The sequence below is a fragment of the Pan paniscus genome, chromosome 8 (genome assembly GCF_029289425.2).
Source record: "Pan paniscus chromosome 8, NHGRI_mPanPan1-v2.0_pri, whole genome shotgun sequence".
NCBI classification, from domain to species: Eukaryota; Metazoa; Chordata; class Mammalia; order Primates; family Hominidae; genus Pan; species Pan paniscus.
In genome coordinates, this window is record NC_073257.2 from 18,297,019 (window position 1) to 18,320,474 (window position 23,456).

The window sequence follows — 23,456 nt, forward strand, 5'->3', positions numbered from 1 at the left end:
CTAGAAAACCTAAATGTTAACTATGTATGTGCTTTTTTTTTTCCCTAAAGATGGGGTTCAGCAGTTCCATCCTATTCTCAAAGAATTACATAAAATCCAGTTAAGAATCACCACCTTAGAATAAGAAAATATAGTCTAGTCAGGGAGATTTAGATTCATACATATATACATGCTAGTTTCTTATAAAATACCATTTGTCATGGTAATATGTAATTAACTATCATCAGTACTAATTTTAGCAATGATTTTGGCAAGCCTGACTGTTCAAATCAGTGATTCCTAACAGTCTCCTTAGTATGTACTTACGTAGGCTTTTGTTTTTTTGTCATCTTGTTGAATGCTGTGCCTGTACTTGAAAGGCACACATGTGTGCTATCGCACTCCCTCCACCAGTTGGCACACTGGAATGTGAAGAAGAGGATTCTAGCATGATAGGCACTAGAAACCAAAAGCATGTTGCTGCTAGTCATGTGTTGAGTTGAGCACTCTTTCTGAATTGTCAGACTTTATTTTAGAAGCATTACACTTTACCTGTAGTAAAAATATATCGAAATAGAAATATATCAAGATTGTCACTATTTGCATTTCACTAAGACTACAGTCATGGTGAGATTTAGGACTGAGGCTAAACGTTACCAGCCACATGATTGGGAGGGCCATTAAAGTTCTCAGAAGGACACTGACTCTCAAGACTTTTCTAATACTTTGTTCTCTTAAAACTCTGTTGTCTCAGCCCCACACTGTTGACTCTGTTTTTTTGTTTTGTTTTGTTTTGAGAAGTCTCACTCTTGTCCCCCAGGCTGGAGTACAATGGCACGATCTCGGCTCACTGCAAGCTTCACCTCCCTGGTTCAACTGATTCTCCTGCCTCAGCCTCCCTAGTAGCTGGGATTATAGGCGCCTGCCACCATACCTGGCTGATTTTTTTATTTTTAGTAGAGACAGGGTTTCACCATGTTGGCCAGGCTGGTCTATAACTCCTAACCTTAGGCAATCCACCTGCCTCAGCCTCCCAAAGTGCTGGGGATTACAGGCGTGAGCCACTGCCCCCAGCCAGAAATGGTTTGTTTGTTTGTTTTGTTTTGTTTGAGACAGAGTCTCGTGAGCCACTGCTCCAGCCAGAAATGAGTTTGTTTGGTTTGGTTTTTTTGAGACTGCAGCCTCCGCCTCCCAGGTTCAATTGACTCTGCCTCAGCCTCCCGAGTAGCTGGGATTACAGGTGCATGCCACCACTCCTGGGTAATTTTTGTATTTTTAGTAGAGACTAGGTTTTGCCATGTTGGCCAGGCTGGTCTCGAACTTCTGGCCTATAGTGATCCGCCCACCACAGCCTCCCAAAGTTCTGAGATTACAGGCATGAGAAGCTGTGCCCTACCTAAGACAGAAATGTTTTTAACAAGAGATTTGGAACACAGTTCCTGATTTCCAACATGTATGCTTCAAGACATGGCACGCAGTTTGTGAGCATGGTGTTCCCAGCATTGCAGAGGTGTGATCAGTTGTATAATCAGTTCATTTTATTATATGCTCGACAAGGCCATGCTTGAGGCTTTAAATAAAACAAAAAACAAATACCACCCTGTTTATGAGGTTATGAGAACTGTCCTGAGATGATAGCTCTGCTAATGTTTAACCTAAATCCTGCTTGCTACTGTTTAAATCAGTGCCTTTAGTTCAGTTTATGATTGCAAACTGCATTGATAAAGTTTTCAATTGCCATGTACAATAGGAGGTATTCAAATGAGAAAGAATCTCCAGTTTCATGCAAAGAAGATAGCTAAGGGATGAGGGGCCTTTGTTGACTAGAATCAATGTATTCTGAGTACAGGGGGTAGTAATTAATTTACTCTGTTGCCTCATGGGAAAGTTTCAGATGATGGTGTACTTATGGTCTAATTGAAAACGGATGTTAAAAATGTTATTTGCTTTTTAAAAATTATCTTTTAGGCTGGGCACAGTGGCTCACACCTGTAATCCCAGCACTTTGGGAGGCTGAGGTGGGTGGATCGCTTGAGGTCAGGAGTTCGAGACCAGCCTGGCCAATGTGGCTAAACCTCATCTCTACTAAAAATACAAAAATTAGCCGGGCATGGTGGCATGTACCTGTAATCCCAGCTACTAGGGAGGCTGAGGCAGAGAGTCACTTAAACCCGGGAGGCAGAGGTTGCAGTGAGCCAAGATCACTCCACTGCACTGCAGCCTGTTCGAGAAAGCAAGACCCTGTCTTGAAAAAAAAAAAAATTAATCTCATTTATTAAAAACAAAATTGAATGCTTTTTCTCTAGTGCTACACTTCTGGATTAAGCGGTGCTAAGTAGCAAACAGGCTGCATTTAAAGTCTTTTAAATTGTCAGTGGTCTAGTTATTTTTCTTCCAAAAAGCTTGGAGCTCTCTTGTGTGTGTGTGGTTTTAAAGAAAACAAATCCCACTGGGGGGTATTTTAAGTCTGCCTTTAAAAGAGGGATTTGCTTGATTTGTACCCTGTGATATTCTTTTAGCTAGAAAATTCAAAAGAACATTCACAAACTAAAATTAATTTTTATCTTTTCTGTTCTTCACATGTACATATAATCGTATAAAAAACATTTTATATGACTGATTTTTTTTTTTTTACTTTGGCCATTTCAGGTAATTGGGGAAGAAGCTAAACAAGAATCATTGGAGACTTCTAATCTTGTGCTTTCGGGTATTGGAAGTACACAAACTAATGGACCTTCTGTTCCTAGTGAAGAAGAAATTGTTCAGCCACTGGATAGCACAAGAGTGGCTTCTTACAGTGGCACTGTTACTCAAGCCACATTCACCAGGACTTACGATGGGCCTGGCAGTCAGCCAGTGATATGTCAGAGCTCTGTGTACGGTACCCTTGAAAACAAAGTGGATGTTCTTGATGCAGCAATGCAAACAAAAACAGGTACTTTACAGGACCTTATCCAACATGGCAGCCGCATAAACAATGAATGTCACCCTTCCTTGGAAAGAAAGGATGATAATATGGGGTGTGCAGTGATTAACCCGGAACCAGTTACTCTCACCTTTGAAAAAAATGCACATGTACCAATACAGACAGAAGGTGTAAATACAGCTGATGAACCTACAACCTTTAATAAGGAGTTGATTAAGCAAGTATCACCTGCTGCAAGCCTTAGACATCCTGTATCCACCTCGGAAAATGCACAAACACAAGGCCTGAGGGACATTCCCTCTCTAGTAGTTGCAGGACAGAAAGGCACTAAGTACCTTTGTGCCTCCTCAGTAGGTAGAGAGACACTTGATAAAGAAATGTGTTCATTACAGAAAGAGATGCCTCTTCCAGTCTCTCTACCATCTGATAAAACAATGGTAATGGAGGCATTATCATTAGTTAAAAGTTCTAGTTATCTATTACCCAGTGAAGAAGTGAGATGCACTCAGGATTTCCTTTCACAGACTCAGAGTCTCCTCAGCCTATCTTCAGAAGGACTTCTAGAACTGACACAGGTTGAAGTGGACTCATCATCAGCCTCTACCACCTTGGGAAAGCAGTGTTCACTTAACTGCATTTCATCAGGATGCCACACATCAGGTGACTCTTTAGAACTAAGGAAGAATCACAAGAATGGTCCAAACACTGAAAATATGAATTTGGAAGCGTTTGATTCAGTATTTATCAAACAAACAAGCCTGTCTATGAGTAGAGAGGTCAGCCTAGAGTTATCAGAGGAAGATTCCGACATTGACTTAGCTCTAACAATATCACCACCTACAAGTCCCAGAGAAGAAATGCCAGCTGGTGAAATAGAGCAATTTGAGGAGGCCCCATTCTCAAATTTAGAACTTCAGGATGTAGCTGAGGAAATAGGTGAACCGGAAGAGGTGGCTCTCACAGAAAGCAGAGAAGTGAATTCTGCTGACAGTGTGTCAGTATATCCCTCAGTGTCAGAAGAACCAGTAGAAAATAAGGAGAGAAAGGGGGATAATTTACAACCAGTTACTTTAATACTTTCTAAAGAAAATTGCACCCTTGAGATTGCAGAGGAAATTAATGTGACCTCTGATTTTCCCTTTGATTCTGTAATTGAGGAAGTATCACCAGCTTCTAGTCCTGAACCTCCAGTACCAGTTAAAGAGACACGACCATATCAGGCTGTGACTCCATGCATTTTAAAACTTCATGGTACACAGTGTGAGAAGAGCAACCAAATCTCCCAATGTGAGTCAGAAGACTTAGGCATAACAGAAAAAGAAAATGTTTTTGTTGGTCCTACCCATCCAGTGGGGCAAGATAACTTTACCCAGGTACAACAAATGCAGGTCTCTGCCGAAATGCCTCTAATATTAACTGATCATCCAGGAAGAACAGGTAGACCAACCCTTCCTGGTAAAGTAACTGAGGAAATTGTCTCAAGTGAGCATGATGAGGGTTTATCTTTCTCAGGAAAGGTGCAGTGCTATGGTAGGGAGTTAAATCAGCCTGCCTCAGCTGCCAAATGCACAGGTGACTTCAGTCCTTCTCCTGAAAAACTGGTAAAATCAGGAAATCCATTGCAGCCAGTTAGTATAGAGAACAGAAATTTGGACTTAAAACATCTTGTCTTGGAGTCCAGTGAACCTCCATTTGGTCCTAGAAATGTTATTGAAAATAAGTCTTTGTCTGACACATTGGTTTCCACAACTGCACCAAGTGGTATAGTGAATGTGTCAGTAAAACAGCAGACTAGCCCTAAAAGCAGTCAGAACCATCTCTTTCCCGGTGATTTGAAAACAGATGAAGGCATTTATCTGCAGGTGAAGTCCTTGACAGCTGCCTCGGTTGATGGAGCTTATTCTACACAGGGATGCATGTGCTCAGTGGTCCCCACGCTTTGTTCTTCCTCAGACAATGCTACATTAACCCATTATGTAAGACGAATAAGTGCAGAGCCAGCGTTTCAAGCACAGGAAATACCAGCAGGCAGAAGGGCCAGTTTGCTTAAGAATGGTGAGCCTGAAGCTGAGTTACATAAAGAAACCACAGGTCCAGGCACTGCTGGCCCTCAGTCCAACACCACATCTTCTCTAAAAGGTGAACGTAAAGCCATCCACACGCTGCAAGATGTGTCAACCTGTGAAACAAAGGAGCTGTTGAATGTCGGGGTTTCCTCCCTTTGTGCTGGTCCCTACCAAAATACAGCAGACACCAAGGAAAACCTCAGTAAAGAGCCTTTGGCCTCCTTTGTTTCAGAATCCTTTGATACTTCTGTTTGTGGAATAGCCACAGAGCACGTAGAAATTGAGAACAGTGGGGAGGGGCTCAGGGCTGAGGCTGGTTCTGAAACCCTAGGCAGAGATGGAGAGGTCAGTGTGAATTCCGACATGCACTATGAACTCTCTGGAGATTCTGATCTAGACCTGCTTGGTGATTGTAGAAATCCCAAATTCGATTTGGAGGATTCTTATACTTTAAGAGGTAGTTACACCAGGAAAAAAGATGTTCCCACAGATGGCTATGAGTCGTCGTTGAACTTCCACAACAACAACCAAGAGGACTGGGGCTGCTCTAGCTGGGTTCCAGGCATGGAGACGAGCCTCCCTCCCGGGCACTGGACTGCTGCGGTAAAGAAAGAAGAGAAGTGTGTGCCGCCTTACGTCCAAATCCGAGATCTCCACGGGATCCTCAGGACTTACGCCAACTTCTCTATAACAAAAGAACTCAAAGACACCATGAGAACTTCACACAGCCTGAGGAGGCACCCGAGTGTCACTGCAAACTGTGGCCTGCCCAGCTCCTGGACAAGCACTTGGCAGGTGGCAGACGACCTCACCCAGAACACTTTAGACCTGGAGTATCTGCGTTTTGCACATAAACTAAAACAGACCATAAAGAATGGGGATTCTCAGCATTCTGCCTCCTCTGCCAATGTCTTTCCAAAGGAGTCACCAACCCAGATCTCCATTGGTGCTTTCCCTTCGACAAAAATCTCTGAAGCCCCATTTCTGCATCCTGCACCTAGGAGCAGAAGCCCCCTTCTGGTAACAGTTGTGGAGTCAGATCCCAGACCACAGGGGCAGCCCAGGAGAGGCTACACAGCCAGCAGTCTGGACAGCTCTTCCTCTTGGAGAGAGAGATGTAGTCATAATAGAGATCTTAGAAATTCTCAAAGAAATCACACTGTTTCATTCCACCTCAACAAACTGAAATACAACAGTACTGTGAAGGAATCTCGGAATGATATTTCACTTATTCTCAATGAGTATGCTGAATTCAACAAGGTGATGAAGAATAGCAACCAATTCATTTTCCAAGACAAAGAGCTAAATGATGTTTCTGGAGAAGCCACTGCTCAAGAGATGTATCTGCCTTTCCCAGGACGGTCAGCCTCCTATGAAGACATAATCATAGACGTGTGCACCAATTTGCACGTCAAACTAGGAAGTGTTGTGAAAGAGGCTTGTAAAAGTACCTTCCTGTTCTACCTTGTCGAAACAGAAGACAAATCATTCTTTCTAAGAACAAAGGTAAAGTGCCAGCCACGTCTTACGTATTATTTTAATTGCTGATTTTAGTTTTAGAAATAATAAATTTAGCATATTAGCCATCAAAAAGAAATCATGGTATGACATAGTATTTAAATTTCACAGCTTAGTCTTTATCTGCATACTAAATGTTTTCCTGCAGGATCTGCCATTTGTACTGTATTTGAAAATTAGTATTATGTTCCAGAATTAGGGCAGTGACTAATTTTTTTTCACAAAAAGTTACCAGTGTAGACATGCCCATACTTCAAGTGTAAATACAAACACATTCCGATGTTAAAATACAGATTTTTTGAAAAGTGGTTGTAGATTGTCCGTTAGTGTGGGTGGTCAAGTAGGACCTCTTTTGGTTTTGGATATATTTTTAATTTGAATTTGAATGTTAGGATAACTGATGTTACGGTGAGTACATGGAGTATATAGTCCTTAAATTTAAGTAATGGAACCATGGTGAAATTCTGGCATGGGCGGAGCCTGTCTTGATTGAACCTGTCTTGATTCACCATTAACTTCATTGTTTTATCCTCCCAGAATTTATTTCTCTTCTATTTCGGGCATAGACAGCATTTTTAAAAATTTAATTGTTTTTAGTTTTAAATTTACATAAAGGTTGCAGAAATAGTACCCTTTACCCAGATACCCCAATATTAACATTTCTGAACCATCTGCAAATGTGTTGCACACACAGTGTCCCATTACCTCTTGATACTTAAATGTATATTACCTGAGTTCAAGGATACTCATCTTTTTAACCACACAACAACCCTGTGCATCAGGAAGTTCATATAATATTAATTAATGTGACCATCTCCACTAACCTCATCTAGGTCTAGGATCATAGGTATCTAGAATTGTCATGTCTTCAGTCTGCAATAGTTCCTCTGTTATTCCTTGTCTTTTATGACCTTAACAGTTTTGAAGACTGTAGGCCAGTTATTTGGTGGAATTTCCTTCCGTTTGTGTTCATGTGTTGTTTCTCCATGACTTAGGCGTTTTAAAATGGTGAGAATACTCAGATATCATGTAGTGCTCTTCTGAGTGCATTCATTGTATCAGGAGGCACCCGATGTTGATTTATCCCCTTACTGGTATATTAACCTTTTCACTTGGTTAAGATGATTTCTGCCAGGTTTCTCCAGTGTAAAGTTATGTTGAACTTAGTAATAAGTTGGGAGATAACTTGAGATTGTGTAAAATCCTATTCCTTATCAGACTTTTATCCACTAGATTTAACATTGACTGGTGATTCTTATCTGAATCAGTTATTACTATGATGATTGCCAAATAGTGATACTGAAATTCCATCAGATTCCTTCTGCATTTATTAGTTGGCATTCTGCTGTAGAATAGAGCTTTCCCTTATTTTCCATTCATCTATTCATTTGCTTATCTGTATCACTATAGACCATGGCACATTTTGTTTTACTTAAAGGGTTATCATCTGTTTCTTCATTATTTTAATACTTAGATTGTCCCAGACCCAGCCAGTGGGAGTCCCTTTAAGTTGTCTTCTGTGTCCTTTTGACAATTCGCCATAATTGTTTGGGCACTTCTTTACTTTGGGGTGTAACATAATGTTCCAGGCTTATCTTGTATTTTCCTTGCCCTAGTCTTGAAGTCAAGCATTTCTCCAAGGAGCTGTGACTTTAGTGAAGAATGGCATTTAGAATCACCATCTAGACACTGGGTGAATGAACTCAGTGTCACTTGGTGTCTTTGCTTCTAGGTCCTCTCAGCACATAAAGCCAAGAAATATACATATGTACATACGTATATCTACATCTCTATTTATGTATAAAAAGCAAAAACAGAGGAGTTCACACTCATCCCCAATTCTAGTCCAGTACTGCCAGGTTTGTGCTAGCCTTCTTCTCCATGTGTGGAGCTCCCTTCTCTGAGGTTGACTCTGTTTATCCTCAGTGTTTTGACTTATTGTCCCTCCCAAGTCCCCCTCCCCCATCCTCCTCCCAACCCCAGGTATAATGAGACCCCTCACTGAGGCACTAACCCTGACCTCCCGAAACTCCCTGACCTGAGCGGGCCAACTGCCCTCCCCCTCCCCTTGCAGCAGAAAGCTCCATTCAGATGTCAGCAGTCCTGTTTAGTATCTACCTCAGAGCCCCAACATGTGCAGGTGGGGGGGATGTTGCTTTTTTGTCATGATTCTTATAGTCTAATGGGACAAGGAAAACACTGATCAAAAGAGTCACACAAATAAATGTGAAATGAAAGTGATGGTAAATGTGACGCAGGTGCCACGAGGACGCATTGAGGGTGATTGGCCTGGCCGGGGAGGTCTTTGCTCAGGAAGTGCTGCAGCACAGAAAGCAGAGCATAGGGGCCTGCAGGCCACGTGCAGAACTGGATGCGCGCCGTGTATCGGCTCCACACACAAGGGGCCTGCAGGCCGCGTGCAGAACTGGACGTGCCGTGTGTCGGCTCCACATGCCCGCTGGGTCTGTCTCAGACTTCACTTACATCACTTCTGCTGATTCCTGCGCTAACTCCAGAATGCCACGTGGCGAGTCCATGGGGGCTGGATTACTGAGTAACGAGTTACTTAGTAATGAAGGACACGTGTCCCTTATTGTCACAGTGTCCCCTGGGTGCAGGGTCACAAGACCACTTCTGATCTGGAGTACAGAGGCCACTGCAGAAACCACAGAGCTGCATAAAGATTTCTTGGTCTGCCCTGCTCTTCTCATATGGAGGTGTGTAGCTGGCAAACACACCACAGGGAACAGCCTCCTTGTGCCAGAGGGCTGGTCAGAGTGACTGAGCCATGTCAGCCAGAGGCTCAGGCTGGGCTGTGGGAGAGAACAGCCTCACGCCTCATATGGCAGTGGCAGGGCCTTAAGTCACACTGAGCTATTTAGACTTCATCCTGAGGTCGCTGGGAGCCACTGGAAAGGTTCTGTTAGGTTTTTTCCCCCTAACCACTAGACCGCCAGAGATAAAGTTTTCTAAAAGATGTTTTTAAAGGTTTTTTTTTCAAGTGAAGCAGGCGGAGTAGGGAAGGATTTTTTAAATTCTTTAAAAACTGGTTATGATTTGTTGTAAAAGATCTTTTAAGAAACAAGTAGCATCATATTTGCATTTTAGAGCGATATCTTAGCAGATGGAGGAGAGATTGGAAAAATGACAGTCACTGCCTTAACGTGAAACTCCATTGTTGCTAGAGTCACAGCTCTGTTTTGCAAGGTGGCTCCTATTTTGAGTCAACTATGACTGTAAATGTTTTCTTCAAACTTGTAGAAGCTGCTCTTTAGCCTAATTGTATTCTTTTTCCCTGGCTGAGGATCCTTTGGTTTGCCAAGGTTTGTTTTTTTTTGTTTGTTTTTTTTTTTTGTTTGTTTTTTTTTTGAGACAGAGTCTCACTGTGTCACCCAGACTGGAGTGCAGTGGCGCAGTCTCGGCTCACTGCAAGCTCCGCCTCCCGCATTCACACCATTCTCCTGCCTCTGCCTCCAGAGTAGCTGGGACTACACTACAGGCGCCCGCCACCATGCCCAGCTAATTTTTTTGTGTTTTTTAGTAGAGATGGAGTTTCACCGTGTTAGGATGGTCTCAATCTCCTGACCTTGTGATCCGCCCACCTCGGCCTCCCAAAGTGCTGGGATTACAGGCATGAGCCGCCCAGCCTGTTTGCCGAGATTCTTAATGAATGGTTGCCGGATTTGGTTTTATATTCCCTCTATTGTCTTTGCTCCAAGTTCCTTGCCATTTCGGTAAGCAGCACTGTAGTTGAAAAGTTATTGAATGGTCTTCACTCTCTTCAGTCTTTGTGAAGGCCCTCAGCCTCCAAAAGCAATCTGGAAATCAGTTTAGTTTTTTTCTTTTACCTTGAATTCGGGTTAATTTTATTTGATTGATTATACATCCTCTACCCTGACATGAGATAGAGTGACTCTAGAATCAACCAAATCAGCATCATGGTCATGCACACGTTTTGGCACAGCAAAATACTTGGTTTCTTTCAGCTTCCATCTTCTCAAAAAGCAACAGCGGGTGCAGTGCTCATGCCTGTAATCCCAGCACTTTGGGAGGCCAAGGCAGGTGGATCACCTGAGGTCAGGAGTTGGAGACCAGCCTAGCCAATATAGTGAAACCCCGTCTCTACTAAAAATAAAAAAATTAGCCGGGTGTGGCGGTGCACGCTTGTGGTACTCGGGAGGCTAAGGCAGGAGAATCACTTGAACCCAGGACGTGGAGGTTGTAGTAAGCCACTGTGCTCCCAGCCTGCCCGACAGAGCGAGACTCTACAACAGAGCAGTAATCTTAGTTCTCACTTCCTTTCCAGATGAAGTGATGATGATTTTCATGAAGAAGAGAGCATGGCAGTGCTAAGTTTTATTCATAGCAGAAGTACTTTTTTTTTTATTGAGATGAAGTTTTGCTCTTGTCGCCCAGGCTGGAGTGCAGTGGCGCCATCTCAGCTCACTGCAGCCTCCGTCTTCTGGTTTCAAGTGATTCTCCTGCCTCAGCTTCTCGAATAGCTGGGATTACAGGTGCATGTCACCATGCCCAGCTAATTTTTGTATTTTTAGTAGAGACGGGGTTTCACCATGTTGGCCAGGCTGGTCTCGAACTCCATAGCAGGAGTACTTCTAGATATCTTGCTTGTTTCTATAGTGAATGTATTGTTTCATAATATTTTATCACGTGGTGTCACTGTTTACAACAGAAAATAACAGATGTGCAAAGGTAAAACTACTTGTCAACTGAGAAAGTGGACACGGCCGGGCGCGGTGGCTCACGCCTGTAATCCCAGCACTTTGGGAGGCCGAGGTGGGCGGATCACAAGGTCAGGAGATTGAGACCTTCCTGGCTAACACCGTGAAACCCCATCTCTACTAAAAATACAAAAAAATTAGCCAGGTGTGGTGGCAGGTACCTGTAGTCCCAGCTACTCAGGAGGCTGAGGCAGGAGAATGGCGTGAACCCAGGAGGTGGAGCTTACAGTGAGCCGAGATCATGCCACTGCACTCCAGCCTGGGCAACAGAGCAAGACTCTTGTATCAAAAAAAAAAAAAAAAAAAAAAGAGAAATCTGAGGGTGTGACAGAATAGGTCAGACCACCACAGGATTTGATGAAAATGTATTCATTCAAATAATTTGTTAGTCAAATAAATGAAGACTAGAGATTTATGCTTAGATATTTCAGTAAGCTCTTCATTAAATCTCATAAGAATTTTTTTGAAAATCGTACCATATACTTTGAATGAATTGAAATAGTCAGAATTTGAGTTGTTTAAAGATCCAAGGGAGCCGCACAGTGGCTCTCGCCTGTAATCCCAGCACTTTGGGAGGCCAAGGCAGGCGGATTGCTTGAAGTCAGGAGTTTGAGACCAGCCTGGCCAACATGGTGAAACCCCATCTCTACTAAAAATGACAAAAATAAGCCAGGCGTGGTGGCGGGCACCTGTAATCCCAGCTACTAGGGAGGCTCAGGGAGGTGAATCACTTGAACCCAGGAGGCAGGGGTTGCAGTGAGCCGAGATTTCACCACTGCACTCCAGCCTGGGTGACAGAGTAAGACAGCATCTCAAAAAGAAAGATCCAAGGGAAACAGATCAAAGTAACACTTCACTTTTATGAAGGAAATAAGTGATGGTCAGGCAGTCTTCTGGGCATAACAGAAACCCAGAATCCTTCAGCCAGATAGTCAATGTCAAGGCCAGGTGCTGCGGTTCATGCCTGGAATCCTAGTACTTTGGGAGGCTGAGGTAAGAGAACTGCTTGAGACTAGCTTGGGCAACACTGCTTGAGGCCAGCCTGAGCAACATAGACCTCCATTTCTACCAAAAAGAAAAAAAAAGCTAGGCCCAGTTATGTGCACCTGCAGCGCTAGCTACCTGGGAGGCTGAGGTAGGAGGATTGCTTGAGCCCAGGAGGTCAAAGCTGCAGTGAGCTATGTTCGTTTCACTTTACTGCAGCCTGGGTGACAGAGTGAGACCATGTCTCAAAAAAAAAAGCAAAGAAATGTCAAAGTCATAGGGAGGGTAGGATTATAGAATTTATTCAATTACACAAACTTACCCTCCCAGTCAGGATGATTAGGGAGCCATTCTGTGTGTTGATTGTACTGGGCTGCACTGCAGTGGCACCGTACAATTGCATGCTGTTTCAACTGCATCACCTGTCTTATTCTGAGTCGTAGACCCAAGGGACTGTTGACTCCAAAATCAGTCCCCTTTAGTGGTAAAGAAATACATGGGTATTGTTTTTTAAAGCTCTAGAAATGCTTTAACTAGAGGTAGCATTTTTAAAGTATATATCTGGTATTCTCAAGGTAGCTCATGCCTTGAAGCAGATGAAACTCATTTATGTAGATTATTCTGATGTTCTAAAAGAAAATCAGCCTTTGATACTTTATTTACCTTTGAAATCAACTTCTAAGTCCAGTTGTTAACAATACCTGGAGTCATTTATTTTATATATAAAAGGTGCTTATGACAAATTGTCATTTATGGTTGCCTTATTAGACTACACTGCTTTTCATTATTTTAATAAACTATACAGGTAGTTCTGTGGAAGTACCCTTTTTTTAATAATGGCTGTTTGTAAATCTTTCAGAACCTTCTGAGGAAAGGAGGCCATACAGAAATTGAACCTCAGCACTTCTGTCAAGCTTTCCACAGAGAGAATGATACACTAATCATCATCATCAGAAATGAAGATATATCATCACATTTGCATCAGGTCGGTTGGAAATACCTTACAAAGAAACGTATTCCAGGCACATAAGTTGTTCTGTAATGATCAGACTCGTCCCTCTTTTTTTATGTAGAAGAGAAGCTAACAGACATTACTGTTGGGCCTTTAAGTGGGAAGATGGTGTATTATAGAATACTGCAATACTACCAAGTTATTTGCAGGGCAGATAGTTAAAAAAATCATATTAACTAAGGGAGACTTAGGTGAGAGATTGCTAAATTTTTTCATCTGAGATATAAATCTGCATCACTTGATGTCTAACAATAAGAAATCTTGCCTTAAAAGACCTTTTGGAAATTTTCTGAACCATTATATTTACCAGCTAGTTGAATCAAAGTAATTGCTTGTCTCAAGAAGACCCAACTACGGACAAAGGCTGGGTGCATAAACCTGCCGTTATCAGCAGGCAGTCATCGGTGCTGGCACCGAGGGGAGCTGGAGACGAATGACGGTGAAGTGAAGTGACCTCACTTTTCAGTGCCCACAACCTCAGATGTGTACTCTTCCCTCATGACGTATTATTTCCAACCTTTGGGAGTTTGAGACCTTTTTTTAATGAACTAATTTTGATTAGTTTGCAGCCCCTGGTGATGATGAGCTCAGTGAATACGCCTCATGCAGAGCAGAATGACCAGTCGGTAATCCAGGTTGAAATATTTTCAGCTGTTCCTGAACCTTGACTCTCCTGGATAGAAAAGCAAGGGAGTGTCTAAGAAAATGTGCCCAGTGAGCCTCTCTTCACCGGGGTCCTTTTTGTGTCATGCAGATTCCTTGTTTGCTGAAGCTGAAGCATTTCCCCAGTGTCATCTTTGCTGGAGTAGACAGCCCTGGAGATGTTCTTGATCACACCTACCAAGAACTGTTTCGTGCAGGAGGCTTTGTGATATCAGATGACAAGATACTAGAAGCTGTAACATTAGGTTGGTCTTTATTTTCTTTTCCTGTTTCTTTGAAGTCAGATCAACTTCTCACCCAGTGACCTAAATACTGTTTCATCCAAAAGAAATGATCAACTCTAAAGAATATCAATTGCCCCCTACTGAGGCATAATTTCTGCTGTCTGCTGTGCTCTTTTCATACAGTAATTCTTATAGCAGTGCTTTTCACCTCTTTTAACTGATTGTTACCACCACACTTGCTTCTGAGTTCCCTCCCTCTCAGTAGTGCAGCTAAGCTCCTAGTAACACAAATTCAGGATTTTATTATATTTAGTCTCTTCACTTGCCAAGTCAGAGCAGCTCCATATTAAATTTTTTGCTTAAAGTCAACCTTCTCCATTTCTGATGTCATCACCCCTACCATCTTAATGTCACAAAAATCTAAAAAATGGCTACTAAGTCAGCTTATTTAATCATCTACTTGAAAACTCATACTTTACTTCTCTCAGGGCACTTTTATGTATAAAACCTGCCTCGGCTCTGATCACATTGGAAGTGATACCACTTCTAGATCAAAAGCAGCATGTACCTTAACCAGTGTGACTTCTACACAGAACCTGGGATTTTAAATATTTGTAGGCACACGTCTGTAATCCCAACACTTTGGGAGGCCAAGGCGGGAGGATCCCTTGAGATCAGGAGTTCAAGACCAGCCTGGGCAACATAGTGAGATCCCCTCTCTACAAAAAATAAAAATACTAGCCAGCTGTGGTAGTGTGTGCCTGTAGTCCCAGCTAAGGAGACTAAGGATGGAGGATTACTTGAGCCCAGGAGGTTGAGGCTATAGTGAGCTGAGATCATGCCACCACACTCCAGCCTGGGTGACAGCCGAAACCCTGTCTCAAAAAAAAAAGGATTCTGTATTTAGAAACTTTTGCCTCCCATTTCTCTACTGCAACGGGGCCTCCTGCTTCTCTTCTGTCACACAATTTGTACACAGAACTCTAGTTGCTGGTGACCACTCCACTGTGTTCGTGTCTACAGAGTTATCTCCCACCATAGTGTGAGCAGGTGGGACCAGGCTGAGGGGCTTGTGAGAGCAGGATGCTGCCCAACCACCTAAGTGACAGTGATGGTGTGTACTCAACCATGGGTCTTAGTCTGTTTTTTTCTTGTTTTACAAATAATTATCACTGGGCTTGGCATGAGCCAAAAGTACCTTAAACTTGTCATCTTCTCTTGCTACATTTATTGTTTTGTAGTTCAACTGAAGGAAATTATCAAAATCCTGGAAAAACTAAATGGAAATGGAAGATGGAAGTGGTTGCTTCACTACAGGGAAAATAAAAAGCTAAAAGAAGATGAAAGGTAAGGACTTGCTGTGTGTATGGTTCCTCCTGCCCCGCTGGGGAAGCAGAGAAACGCCTCATGTTCCATGGGCTCTAGCGTAGTGCTGCAGTGGAGTGGCCTTCATCAGTAAAGAGCGTGAGGGCTGCTGGCTCTGTATTCAATGAAGGAAGCTCTGTGCTGTGACTGTAGCCAACAGTACGAGGCATGTACTTATCTAGACTAACAGAAGTAAGGGAGTCAGACTTAGCAGTCATGAAATGTCCATATTCTATTTAAGCCCCACTACTACAAACTGTAAAAAATATATGGAACTTGTACCATTAATGCTTTTTTGGATACTTATAAGTTGCCACCACTTTAAGGAGAATGGAAAAATTAAGACCATAATCTATCCTTAATTCAATTGTACCCTAAAAGAAGAGGCTTATAAATATGCAAACTTCACTAAATCTAAAGCTGTAATTTATAAAAGAAAAAAATACATGTTTGATTCCTTGGCTGAAGAGAGCTGGGGCTGAGAGATTCCTCCACATTCTCACAAGCAGGACCAGTTGGAAAAGCAGACCTGACAAGCCCTTGTGAAATAAGGATTTCAGGCACCGTTAGGTGCATCCATTATTTCATTCAGACTTCATCCCCAGGAGCTAGATAGCAAATCCTCACTTTTATAATGCAGAACTGAAGCAGAGTAGATAACAAACATGACCAAGGTCAAACAAGTAGTAAGTTTTGAAGCTGGGTTTCAATCCCAGAAAGACGAAACGACTGTTAGCTGTATGTGACCTTTGAGGAACAGAATCTCAGAAAGCTTTTCTCTTGAAGTGGAGCTAGCAAAGGAGAGAAGGAGCACAGAGGTTTCCTTGGCAGGAAAGGAGGGTGCAAAGGCTTCAGCAGGTCAAGGGTATGACCATTCACAGTGGACTTCAGTAACCAGCACTTTAGGGGAAAAACGTCAACTTCGGTAAGTAGAGAAGCACATTTAAGGTTCTGACGTACCACAGCACACCTACAAAATAAGCATAAATCAATCTAGCACTTCTAGGGCTTTGGGTAGAGAAAGTCATGTCACTTGACGGGGATACAGCCTGAGAAACGTCATAAGACGATTTTGTCTATGTGCAGACATAGAGTGTACTTACACAAAATGACATGGTAGAGCCTACTCCTAGATTGCAAACCTGTACATGTGACTGTACTGAATACTGTAGGCAGATTTAATGCAATGGTGGTATCTGTGTGTCTAAACACAAAAAAGGTTCAGTAAATTACAGTATTATAACTTTATGGGACCACCATTGTATGTGTGGTCCGTCATTGACTGAAACATCATTATGTGGTACATGCCCGTACTCACTGCTGTTGGTGCTGCAGTATGCTCTTCAAATTATACCACTCTGGCATTATATAACAGGCGTTATGTATTATTGAGAACTCATTAGAAAACTCTTCATATCCTTTGACCTTTTGTGGAATTTACCCAAAATTCTAGGTGGTTATCAGTCATTGCGAAACCAACCTCAGTTCCATCTCTAGGAGGGAGATATGCAGACTACAGTTAAATATTTTAAAGTCTATACAAAATAATGCCCACCCAAAACTTACACAATAGAAGCATGTAAAAAGTTTCTATTCATAGAAAGAGGGATGGCATAAAAGTTGGTATCATGTAACTGTTCAGTATGATGTCATAAAAAATTTATACAGGAAAAAGTGAAAGGAAATTAATTCATGATGTTAAGAGTGATTATCACTAGGGTTATGGGAATGGGTGTGATTTGAGTTTTCTCCAACAAGCATGAGAAAGTAAGTGATGAAAACTAGAGAGGTGGAGTCGAGCAGAGACAGAAATGCTAAAAATTTAAACATACTGAGTTAACACATTTTCCTAGTAGTGATAGAATTTTCAGGGAAGCAAGAAACCAAGAAAATTCTGGCTGCTACCTAATTTTAATGAAGTTGGCGATTATCTGCCCACAAGGTATGAGAAGTATAGATGTGCATTGCTCTACAAATATACAATGCAATAAGGCCCACTCGAAATTCATGAAAGGCTTGCCAAGCCACATGGCTTGATTGGTCGTAGGTAGATGCATGATGTCCCTCTTAGAATGAGGCCCATGTTTAAAATCCACATTTACAAAAGGAGTAGGTACAATTGTGATGTTTTGAGATAACCAAAGTGTGTCATGAAAAAGAACATCAAGAAGAAAGGCAGAGGAACTCATGAGTTTGAATGGTTAAACTGAAGGCAAGAAAAAGTCCCAAGAATAAAACTGAAAAATATTTTAATATGCCTATGTATCTTTCACAGAGTGGATTCAACTGCACATAAGAAGAACATAATGTTGAAGTCATTTCAGAGTGCAAATATCATTGAATTGCTTCATTATCACCAGTGTGACTCTCGATCATCAACAAAAGCAGAAATTCTGAAATGTTTGCTAAACCTGCAAATTCAGCATATTGATGCCAGGTTTGCTGTCCTCCTAACAGGTAATTCACAGGCGCATTTTACTCAGTTAATGCCAAAATTGGTCAGCTCTAGGAATGTCAAAGTTAGATACCTGATGAAGAGTATCAGGTATCTGAATGGCTTGGCATCCCATGGATACCAGAATCACCCAAATCTGCTGAAGCTGAAGCCCTTATATAAAATGTAGTATTTGCAGGTAACTACACAATCCTCCTATGTATGTAAGTCAGTTCTAGATTACTTATAATACTCAATACAGTATAAGTAGTTATACCGTATTATTTTTTAAATCAATACTGGGGCTGGGTGCAGTGGCTCACACCTATAATCCCAGCACTTTGGGAGGCCGAGGCGGGCGGATCACTTGAGGTCAGGAGTTAGGGACCAGCCTAGCCAACATGGTGAAACCCCATTGCTACTAAAAATACAAAAATTAGCCAGGTGTGGTGGTTCATGCCAGTAGTCCCAGCTACTTGGGAGGCTGAGGCAGGAGAATGGCTTGAACCCCAGAGGCAGAGGTTGCTTTTAAAAAATTTGTGGGGCAGCCAGGGACAGTGGCTCACGCCTGTAATGCCAGCACTTTGGGAGGCTGAAGCAGGTGGATCACTGAGCCCAGGAATTTGAGGCCAGCCTGGGCAACTTAGCGAGACCTCATCTCTACAAAAGTTGGCAGGTGTGGTGATGTGTGCCTATAGTCCTAGCTACTTAGGGGGTTAAGGCAGAAGGATTGCTCGAGGCTGCAGTGAGCTGTCATCACACCACTGCACTGTAATCTGGGTGGCAGAACAAGACCCTATCTATCTATCTATCTTTTTTTAAAAAAAAAGTGTTAAGAAAAATTTACGTAAAGAACCATAGTTATCATTTTTCAGGGATTTTTTTTCAGTACTTTCCCCACCACCCCCAATGGAGGCATCTATTTCCAAAGCTTCAAATCTTTTCTTAACTTGGAACCCAACACCTTTTCTCCCCCTACCCCCCACACGAGGAAGTTCCACAGATTTTTTAAAATAAAAAACCAGGTCCTGTTATATAAAAGTACATTAATTATATTAACCAAAAGTTTTTTTTTTTTTTTTAACAGACAAGCCTACTATCCCCAGAGAAGTCTTTGAAAATAGTGGAATCCTTGTTACAGATGTAAATAACTTTATAGAAAACATAGAAAAAATAGCAGCTCCATTTAGGAGTAGCTATTGGTAAGAACACTTTTTATGTAACTTTCCCATGTGAGTTGGAGTTGTTGATGGCAAATATTGACATTTGTGTCTAAGGAAACAGTTGGGAAACTGTTGTTTACATACTTCATGCTATAAATTTAAAGTGTTTGTTTAGGGGTGGAATTGCTATTTGGCATAAATAGGAATTCCTAAATTATCACTAAATGAAGTAACCATCTACTAAAATTACCTATTTTATCTAATGTGCATTTTCACTTGCTGTTAACTTGGATTGTCAGTACAGAACATAATGTAACCTTAGAATGCATAGGCGTTTTCCCCATTAGAGCATCCCGCTTATAAAATATTTCTTGTTCATATTATTTTAAGAAGTTCTTTATCAATTTTGTGTTTCTTCAGGTGACTCAACTACAGCCTGCCTGGATATGGATGATGCCAATAAAAAATTAGTATTTTCCCTTTGGAAAACTTGTGAACATGTGAATACACATGTGAACAGTCTTATATTTGAAAAATCAATGTTCTACAACTTGGAAAGTTTTCATTTTTTATATTTTGCTGAAATATGTCACAGTGGCATTGTAGTTGTCTGTTAGCTTTGGGTTGCAGTGCTACATATTGTTTTAAATTATTTTCATTTTAAATAAGATGCCTTCTAAGCTATTGAGCTTATTAAAAATAATTTTACATGTTGGAGCAAAAATAAGTCTATTTTAACAAATAGCTTTGTTTTTGCATGCTAATGTCAGAAAGGCATACGATGCACATTATGCTGTTTTAAAGGTTTTACCACCCTTGTAAAAACTATAATCTTAAATGGTTTTATTTGCTGTTACACAAACAACACTACATAAAACATTTTTTCCTAAATGGTACAAATTTATAAACTATCATTTTTCACTTACGGTATTTGTGAATACTACACTACAAAAATCAGCTTTCTGAGAAAGAAATAATCATTTATTTATGATATTGAAAATTTCTACAGTTAAACACTCAAAACCAAGCAAAAAACATTTGTAAGATACACGGTATCTATTTGGAGCAACGGTTTTTGTAACTAATGTGTTTCATTTTTTAAATAAAGACAACTAAAAATCATCTCTGCAATGATTTTTATAGCAGAAATTGACTTATCTGGAGTGTTCTAGCAATTTTTAGGTCATTTAGCAGAACAGTAAGCTTCCAGAGGAAACCTACACTTCTATCCTTTGGGCCTGGCCTGTTCTGTTTCTGGGTTCTTTCCGCAGTCAAGTACACCGAGTAACAGGTTAAAGAATGGCAGTTTCACCTGGCCTTTACAGGGACACTTCTTTCAGAAGTCATTAAGTCGGCTTTTATTATTCCTAAACAAAAGAGCTTTATTTTCTCATGAGTAGGTTTTAGAGTTTTAATTGTTGACAATTTTTCAGTTACTAATAGAACCCCAATCATTTATTTTTCCAAGGACAAGAGTCTATTAAGGGAACCATTAACTATTCAGTACAGTGAATTACTTTCAAATTACTAAGGAAAAGGAAAGTGAGCAGTTATAAGCTGCCAAACACCTATCTGCCTGAAATATGCACCTTTCAGGTTGGACCTAATAACATTCACCTCCCCTTGCTGAAAAGCCTTCCAACACCCACGAGGCCATCTCAGTTTCCATGCTACCTTTTCTGTAACTCTACTAATAACCAAACCATATCATGTGTTCACCAAACTGAGTTATCCCAGTAACTACCATTATCATCTTTGTCTCCACTGGCCTGGCACACAAGGTATTCAGTAAATATGTTGAATGAAGAATATGAAGATGCGTGGTTTTTCTTTTTTCACTTATTACTAACCCAGCTTGGGCCTTTGCATGGGAAGAGAAAAAGGCTTGCTGGGACTTCAGATAATTGTATCATACAGGTAAAGCAGTGGCTCTCAACATCTGGAGACATTTTTGGTTGTCATTCCAAGATGGTGCTGTTGCCATCTAGAGTGTGGAGGCCAGGGATGCTGCTACAATCAACCCTACAATGCACAGGCAGGCCCCTTCCTTCAACAGAGAATGATCCAGCCCAAAACATCAACTGAAGTCGAGAAGCTCCATCATTTTGGCAATATGAATGACAATCTAAATCACCACCCTAGTTCCTTTAACACATCATCTACCTTAGTCTGTCTCCTTCACACTCTGAAGAGTCAGTGTTTATCTGTGGTAAACAACAGCATCTGCCGTGAGGCTCATCACTGTCAGGGGAAAGGGCCTTATATGTAAACACTTTATCATTTCAACTACACAAAAACTATTTACTAAAGCATCTATTCTACCTGACAGTTCACTTACTCCCTTACAATTGCTGCTACAAGCAAAATCATTAAACACTATTTTTTCTGCACAAAGATGATAGGTCTAGTAATGGTACTGTGTCAAGAATAAAACTCGAGGTCTACTCACAGGGAAGCCAGACGGCAGGACCTGCTGTGATCCTTCCAGATCAGAAGACACCCACGCTTTCCGCTGCTGAGCATTCTGACTGGCATTGACTCCAGTGCTACCAAAGGAAGTACGGCAGCTGTGACCCTTGCAATCAGGACACACAAACCAACACTGGGCAGTAGTTTCCAGAATTTGGCTTTATTTTGCAGTACAGAAATCATTTGGAGCCATTTTGAGACAGAAGTAGAGGCTCTGTCAAGTCAATACTGCATTGCAGCTTGGTCCACTGAAGAAGCCACACCTGAGATACAAAAGATGCACTACACTTGACCCGCTTTATGTTCGCTTCCTCTCCCCTTCTCTCTCATCAACTTTATTAGGTTAAAACACCACATACAGGCTTTCTCCAAATGACTCCCTATGTCTGGGGTTTGGTTAGAATTTTATGCCCACATAAACCAAACTTGTGGCTATGCTATTTGGGCCCTGCCATAACATTTGACATAATACAAAATATAAAGTCATAGGGAAAACTTCCGGATGCTGTCCCAAACCGTGGAATATGCAATTTAGAATCTCCTGAACCTCAAGAGGACAGATGGCACACAACCTGTATGGATCCAGCTCTTGAGCAGCAGAAGCACATAGCTACACTGATTAAAAGATTAAAAAAACGGTCTCAAGTTGTCTGTGTCGGTATCCCAATGTTTGTTTAACCTCACTAGAAAAAAAAAAAAGCCAGTTTGGTTAAATTGAACAGAATGTGGTAACTGCCAATGCTGAATAGCCACTCCATGAAAACAAGTTAATAATTAGAAAGGTGAAGGGGAGTATTTACTGGCACAGCGCTCTTCATTCTCTCCATTTTCATTACAAAAGCAGGCCTTACAATATTGATTTCATTATATGCATTATTTGCCAAATTTTAAATGTGTCCTAATCAGATAATAACATGTACTGCTGTTAGTCTTCCCCGTAGATGTCATTCTTCTTGCGCTTCATTTCCTCAAAGTCAAACTCTGATCCTGTCATCCTCTTATAGATGTTTTTAATGTCATCACACGTTGTCTCAAAATGAGTGGTGGCATCATATGTGCGGGAAATAAAGATCTGAAAACAAAAATTACGAAGACTTAAGACCATGGAGGGATGTCTTCCAGTGAAACCTGCCCATATCCTTTCACACTTCCATACTCACCTGGCTTTCTGTTCCCAAGTCTTTCGGTACCAGGAGGTCACTGATGCTAACAAATCTGGAGGGAGAGAGAATTCAGTCAGGTGAGCTCGTCCCACACCTGACCATGGCTCTGCCTGAGGTCAACTGAGAGGTACAGATGAATCCCACAGAGCAGCCAGCAGCTACCTGCCTTGCCCTCACATTCATCCCACCATGGAGCCACAATCAAAGGCCTCAGTTTGCATCTCGGCAGATATAAAAGAACACAACTCACTTCTGTTCAATTGGTTCCAAGAGCTCCAAAGCTGGTCTGATTTCCTTCTCGGGCTCCTTGGTTTCCACAGTTGTACTAACTATGGCAATGTACTTCCCTTGTGCTGCTACATTGTGCGCAAAGGAGATCATGCAGACGTAGATATCTAGAAACAAATGATACCAGCTCACTGCCTCAAGTGTCTCCATCTGGGACCCAACATACTCAGGTATCACCCATATGTCATGAGGTGTGAGTTAAAATTACTCTCAATAGGCAAGATCTTCTACACTTTAAGTTCTAAATGGTGACAGAGTTGGATGTAAAGTACACAGATATTTAACAATAGGAATTTCTTTTAACCTACTAGAGATTAAGAATTGAAGTGGTAGCGAACTGCTGAACTTCGGAATGAGATATCTTAACAGCTCTGTCATACCTAACTAAAAAACCTGCCAAACCATATTAACTATTCTGGGAGATTCTTCCATTCTGGACCTTGCATTTAGAAAGGTTCTTAGT

General features: G+C 41.5%; 2 protein-coding genes across 12 annotated transcripts in view; one reads left to right on the forward strand and one right to left on the reverse strand.

The window, feature by feature from the left end:
• Positions 1-20,195, forward strand: part of TASOR2 (transcription activation suppressor family member 2) — a 79,306-nt gene extending 59,111 nt beyond the window's left edge. For all 10 annotated transcript variants that reach the window (XM_055092381.2, XM_055092382.2, XM_055092379.2 and 7 more), the window contains 7 exons: positions 2,629-6,477; positions 13,072-13,197; positions 13,979-14,132; positions 15,353-15,458; positions 17,752-17,933; positions 18,998-19,112; positions 19,494-20,195. In XM_055092381.2, the coding sequence (XP_054948356.1) occupies positions 2,629-6,477; positions 13,072-13,197; positions 13,979-14,132; positions 15,353-15,458; positions 17,752-17,933; positions 18,998-19,112; positions 19,494-19,497 (4,536 nt within the window). In that variant the 3' untranslated portion in view covers positions 19,498-20,195. The remainder of the gene's footprint in view (positions 1-2,628; positions 6,478-13,071; positions 13,198-13,978; positions 14,133-15,352; positions 15,459-17,751; positions 17,934-18,997; positions 19,113-19,493) is intronic.
• Positions 20,196-21,683: 1,488 nt separating this feature from the next.
• GDI2 (GDP dissociation inhibitor 2) overlaps positions 21,684-23,456 on the reverse strand; it is a 50,706-nt gene continuing 48,933 nt past the window's right edge. For both annotated transcript variants that reach the window (XM_003827789.6, XM_034929888.3), the window contains exons 9-11: positions 22,956-23,100; positions 22,703-22,757; positions 21,684-22,614 (exon numbers count right to left, since the gene is read on the reverse strand). In XM_003827789.6, the coding sequence (XP_003827837.1) occupies positions 22,468-22,614; positions 22,703-22,757; positions 22,956-23,100 (347 nt within the window). In that variant the 3' untranslated portion in view covers positions 21,684-22,467. The remainder of the gene's footprint in view (positions 22,615-22,702; positions 22,758-22,955; positions 23,101-23,456) is intronic.